The following is a 6482-nucleotide window of genomic DNA, read 5'->3' on the forward strand; positions in this document are numbered from 1 at the left end:
AAGTCAAAAGTCAGCATGTGTTCTTCGAAAACTGTGTAATCAGGCTCAATAGCTGTACTCTCATCAAAAGTATGTTATCTGCATAAAACCAAAAACCTCTAAGCTAATGGGGGAGGAGGAGGAGGTGGAGGAACGAAAATCAACCTGCGCAAGTGCGCCAAATCCTCCTCAAGTGCATGAACAATACGCAGTAGGTAAGCAATCTGTTGCTCCATCGTGAGGAAACGGACATCAAAATCAGGGTACGGTAGGAGAGGAGCTGGTGGTGTCACGAATGGTGGCTGGCAATGACAAGGCGGAGGACGCAGGATCCTCTCCAACTCCATGACTCTCCTACATAGCATCTCCTGCTGGAGATGTAGAGATAAAAGCAACTCATCCCTCGAATATCCAATGTGGAAGGGGTGGTATGGATCAGATATAGGCATTACGTTGGGCGGAAACCAGATAAGTGGCTCGCCCGTGGGTGCAGAAGAAGAAGCCGTGTGTGGAAACGGTGGCATGAAATGATCGGCTGCTGACAAAAAAGGTACATAATCAGACGGCTGACTCGTTGGTCCTTCCCCTGGACGGGGGCGGGGGGGGGGGGGGAGGGATATCCTGAAGAAATGTGACTGGCAAATCTATGCGGTGCGCATCTGACACGTGTGGGTGAAACTGGGTGACATCAACGGGTGCCTGGGTAGATGCAGGAGGGGGAGTAACTGGTCTGACAAAAGGAGGATAGTCGTCGTCCTCCTCAATCCACCCATTGCGGGTGTGAGCATATCTGGGGTCAATGTGGGTAGCAAAAGGAGCACGGTCAACAAGTGCAGGGATCGGATTAAGTAAGGGTGGTGTAACAATTGGTATGTCAACATGATCACGCTCCGGTAGGGGATCATGAGCAGGTATGGGCTCTGGTGTAATCTCAGGCTCTGGGTCAGCTGGAGCAAGCTCATGATCAGCGGGTATATCGAAGAGCTGATTGTCAGGAATAACAGGTGCCTCAAAAGGTGGCTCGTCAGGTACAAACACAATCTCAGGATCTGGGTCAACGTCATGTGGAAATATGGGTGCAGCAGACATCGCCATGTCGGAATCAGTGTCAGTGGGGTAATGTTGCACGCCCCGTGCGTATAAAGTAGCGGATGATACAGACTCAAACGAATCGGGACCAGACGGGTCAGATAAAACCTCCACAACAGGAACCTCGACAGGTGGAAAAACAATGGCATCGACAACTGGAATCTCATCAAGAAGAATAACAACATCATCATCAACTGGAATTTTGACAAGTGGTAAAATAACGTCGTCATCGACTGGAATCTCTGCAAGCGGCATAGCGACATCATCATCAACTGGAGCCCCACCATCCTAGGCATCCTCAGGGGGACCCTCGATGAAAAGATCGATGTCGTCGTCAGACATAGCATCAAGAGGCAGATCCTCCAGGGGAAATGCAGCAATAGGAAAAGGAGCAGGGATCGGAACAAGAAATAGATTCCCATCAGGAAAACCATCAGCTATAGGTATGTCATCTCCAAAATCTGGTAAGGCGAAGGGCTGAAAGTCACCGTCGTCGCTACTCGTGGTGTCAGATGTAAAAACCTCGTCCTCTGGGATGATCTCGTCATCCGATACTATAGCTATAGGGTCTATGGTGTCTGATACTCCACTCTCGGAGGAAGATGACATGGTGTCTGTGACAAAACAATCACACATATGCACATATATCAACAATCATCAAGTAAGCATGTAAGTAATAACAATGTAAGCAAGTAATCATCCTAGTCTTCTCCAGACTATCCCACCCAGCCTCTCAGACTGAACTCCCTAGTCTCTCAGACTAAACTCCCCAGTTTCTCAAACTGAACTACCCAGTCTCTCAGACTCAATTTCCCCCAGTCTCTAAGACTTAATTTCCCCAGTCTCTAAGACTAAACCTCCCCAGTGTCACACCCCCAAAAACCACCCGCGGAGTACCACCGCTTGGAGGCATGACATGACCAGGATCAAGCCATCAATCATATCAAACATAGTGCATAATAGTTAAAGTAGTTCATAAAACCCAATTCAATACGATTGATGTTCAAACCAAACTTTGTTTAAGTAGCGGAAGCATGTAAGTAAAACCCACATAAATAATAATGTATGAAATGTCATAAGTGTTTAGCAAGCATTCACGATCCATGTCCCACAACGACCTGCTCCTCCCTGTGCAAGCTCCATATGTACCTAAGGTCCTGCAAGGCATGCAGCAGAGAGTCAACAACTAGTTGAGCGAGTTCACAGAGTATAGTTCAGTAATTGTAACAATATGAGTAGCATTATGTTCGTTCGTTAAGTCATGTATCGTATTAGTTTCCATCGCGGCCTCCCAGGCAGGTATGCGAAGATATTAGGGGATGTTTTTCCCAAGTATTCTAGACTAGGTTTATTTGTATCGCGGCCCCCAGGCAGGTGTGCGAAGATTAGTAAATTTAGTTAGCGGCCTTCCTAAGGCAGGTATGCGAAGTCAGTTATAATATCGCAGCCAACCCTTGGCAGGTGTGCGAAGATCAGTTCAATAAGTGTTACTAGTCTAGCCGTATCTTGTCGTTAGGTTCTATCATCCGAGTATATACAATAAGTCATCCAATCCCATTCCCACCCGGGAACCCATGCCTTGGCTGTGTGAACTCACCTTGGTTTGCTCGGCAGATACACAGAAAGTTCGAGTAAGCTATAGGGTGATCAACCACGTCCTAGCATGGTTATCATACAAGTCAGGTTCGTATTCGAATATAGCACATAGGTTCTACACGTATTGTGGCAAATATAATCATGGCATACACAAGTATTCATAGCAGTCCAATAGCAGTCACGTAAACAAGTCCAAGTATCCGGCCCAATCGGTTGGGCTCGTGACAGTGCAAGTCCAATAATAATGTGCAAGTGTTCACGGTCTCGAGTCGTACTGGTTTTTTTTTTTTTTTGGGTAAAGGGTTACCCCGGTGAATTTTATAAAACACAATAAGCACAATAGTGCAACTGAAGTGTTACACCCCCTCTAGACTTGACATGCCAAGACTAGAGAAAAAGAAAACAACCAAAAAACAACCAAACAACGACTAAACAGACACAGCCCGGCCCAGCCTAAACAACCCATAACAAACACGCAAAAACTAACTAGCCAGGATCAATATCCAAGTTACTGCTAGGAATGTTCCACTTCCGAAGGAAACTTCTATTCGCAAATCCCTGTTTGAATTTGAAGGTCATGAGCCGCATACGAACAGTTTTAATGATTTCCTGAGATAAGACAATTGTTGTACGTTGATTCCGAGTGAAAAGCCTAGAGTTCCGTTCTTGCCACACGAAGTAGGAAGCCGCTGCAACCACCAATCTGCTCACAACATTGACTGGTTGACTAGTAGAGTTTTGATCCATCCAATTCATTATATCATCCCAACGGTAATTAACATCGCCCATATTCGCCAATTCCCTAATGCCAACCCAAACCTCCTTAGAATACGAACATTCAAAAAATAGGTGATCCCTCGAGTCCCGGTCATGATGACATAAAGGGCAACACATGAGATTCAGGTTTGTAGCACTACCCGCCTCCCAAATGGACATTCTATCCTGAGTTTTCAACTTATTTCTAATGACCATCCACAAATGAAACGAGTGCCTTGGGATGCATTGTTTACACCAAACCATATGTATCCATGAAACGACATTCTCACGATACCGAATATTGTTCCAGACCTCCCACGAAGAGAAGTGACATGATTTTCCTTCAGAATTAATCCAAATCAGCCGATCCTGCATGTCATGAAGAACCGGAACATGAAGATTGATTAGAACTGGGAAAAGATCATACCAAGCAACCGGCCACCTCCAATTGCCACTAGAGTCAACCATATCCGCTACAGAAGATTGCAGGTTGAAACCTGCAATTGCAATGGTTCTTGGACTAATATGAGCACGAAGAGGACAAGCACTGCACCAAGTATCACTCCAAACATTTGTATTAGCACCATTACCGATAGACTTCCACAAAAATGGACGGATTAAGTCACGCAAAGCAAGGATTTTCCGCCACCCCCATGTCATACGACCACGACAAGGTATCTCCCAAAAACTTCTCCCTTTGAGCTTATGGATATGAATCCATTGCACCCAAAGAGAGTTTCTGTTCACTAAGATACTCCAAATATGATTCGAGACAAGAGCTTTGTTAACATCAGCAATGCATCGAACTCCTAACCCCCCTTCGTTCTTAGGAAGACAAACTATCTTCCAAGCAACCTTGGCCTTAACATTCAGCTGATTCTTACCAGACCATAAAAAAACACGCATACGCCTTTCAAGATCCGTCACAATTTTAGCTGGCAATAAGAAAACTGTGGCCCAGTAGATGTGCATAGCAGAAAGAACCGAGTTAACTAGCTGCAATCTACCTGCAAAGGACAAAGATCTCGTCATCCAGTTATCAATCTTCTTTTCCATTCTATCAACCAGAATTTTACAATCCTTATAAGAAAGTTTAGACGATATTAAAGGAACTCCCAGGTAGCGAACAGGCAGCGAACCCTCTCGAAACGGCAAAACATGAAGAATTTCCTGCTTAACCGATTGAGGAACATTGCCAAAAAACACCGTGCACTTCGGAATACTGGGGACAAGACCCGAAAGGTTCGAAAACTGCTGGAGAGTGTCCCTAACCACTTTGACCGAAGCAACATCACCATTCACAAAGATGAATAGGTCATCCGCAAATGAGACATTAATAATCTTTTGTTTTTTACAGTGAAGATGGTATCTGAAAGCATTACTATTTCTAGCTGCATCTTTTAGGAGAAACGATAAAACCTCCATCACCAAAGTAAACAAATAGGGGGATATCGGGTCACCCTGTCTCAACCCTCTTTTACCTCTGAAATACCCATAAAGATTACCATTAATGCTTAACGAGTAAGACACCGTGGTAACACAAACCATGATCCAATTCACCATCTTCTGGTGAAAACCAAAAGCACGCAAAATACTTTCAAGAAAAGACCAGCTAACCGTGTCATAGGCCTTCTGAATGTCAATCTTCAATGCACACCTCGCTGGGCCAATTCTCAAATGATAGTTGTGCATTAATTCCTGAGTAAGAAGGATATTGTCTGAAATTTTCCTACCCGGAACAAAAGCCGACTGGTTAATATCGACTAGAACGCCCAAACTTCCTTTAATTCTATCAGTTAAGATTTTACTGATGCATTTACAAAATCACATTGCAACACGAAATCGGCCGGTAATCAACCACAGAGTTAGGGGTAGGGACTTTCGGGACAAGAGCAATTATCGTATGGTTAATTTGCTGCAATAACTTACCATTATCAAAGAACTCCAAGATGGCTTTAGTAACCTCATCCCCCACAATTTCCCAAGAGTTTTTAAAAAACGCCGAAGTGTACCCATCCGGACCCGGAGCCTTATTTTCACCAATAGAGAACATAGCATTTTTAACCTCCTCACGAGTTACTTGGCGAACCATGTTACTAGCCGCAACTTGGTCTAGAACATTAGGGAAGGCAACATTACTAGGTAACGAATCCACCTGATCCTCCATACCCAAGAAAGCCGAATAATGAGAGACCAGAACCCCATACACACTATCACCAATAAATTGGGTTCCATGCATCTTCGAACAAGCATTTCTCATTTTGACACAGTTATGGAAGTATTTAGTGTTCGAATCACCCGCAGCCAACCAATCCGCTTTAGCTTTCTGTTTGAGGAAACATTCTTCATCATATGAAGCGGCTTGAAACTCTTGAAGACATTTAGATTCAGAATCTCTAAGAGTCGTATCCGAGGGATTAGCATCAATAGCCATATGAATATCATCCAGCTTAGTTCTCAACAACTTGACTCGTTCATGCAAGTTACCTTGCTTGAAAAGAAGGCGTCTCAACGGGGACTTCAAGAAAGAAAGCTTCTTGACGACCGAAAACATAGTCACACCTTGCACCTCCTTAGCCCATTCATCCGAAACACAGTTCACAAAACCCTCTTTCTTCACCAAGAAATTGGCAAATTTAAAAGGTTTAGGCCTATTATGCTTTATCGTATGGAAATTAACAATACAAGGCGTGTGATCAGAAACTCGGAACGGGTGAAATAACACAAAGGCATCTGGATAAGCATCTAAAAACTGAATGTTGCCCAATACACGATCAATCTTCTTTAGAATACCCACACCATGCTTTGGTTTTTGGTTCCAAGTAAATTGCATCCCATCACTTTTGAGATCTGGTCGAGACTTCACGGTCTCGAGTCGCAACCGGACTCGCAAACGCTGGTCTCGAGTTGTGCTGTTTGTGTGCGAGTGTTGTGGTCTCGAGTCGAGACTAAGGGTTCTCGACTCGCAACCCTGGTCGAGACAAGCAGATTGTAACAACTTTCCATAATTCCAGTTCATCCATTCCGTAATGTTAGCAAACAGATTTGGCAGTTTCACAATC

The 6482-nt window shown here is 44.3% G+C and overlaps 2 protein-coding genes across 2 annotated transcripts; both read right to left on the reverse strand.

The window, feature by feature from the left end:
* Positions 1-537: 537 nt before the first annotated feature.
* Positions 538-1323, reverse strand: LOC118481736 (WAS/WASL-interacting protein family member 3-like). The gene has a single exon (XM_035976956.1). The coding sequence runs from the start codon at positions 1321-1323 to the stop codon at positions 538-540; it is 786 nt and encodes a 261-aa protein (XP_035832849.1).
* A 3913-nt stretch (positions 1324-5236) lies between these two features.
* LOC110875918 lies at positions 5237-6253 on the reverse strand. The gene has a single exon (XM_022124110.1). The coding sequence runs from the start codon at positions 6251-6253 to the stop codon at positions 5237-5239; it is 1017 nt and encodes a 338-aa protein (XP_021979802.1).
* Positions 6254-6482: the final 229 nt, after the last annotated feature.

Source organism: Helianthus annuus, chromosome 9, assembly GCF_002127325.2.
Source record: "Helianthus annuus cultivar XRQ/B chromosome 9, HanXRQr2.0-SUNRISE, whole genome shotgun sequence".
Classification (NCBI taxonomy): Eukaryota; Viridiplantae; Streptophyta; class Magnoliopsida; order Asterales; family Asteraceae; genus Helianthus; species Helianthus annuus.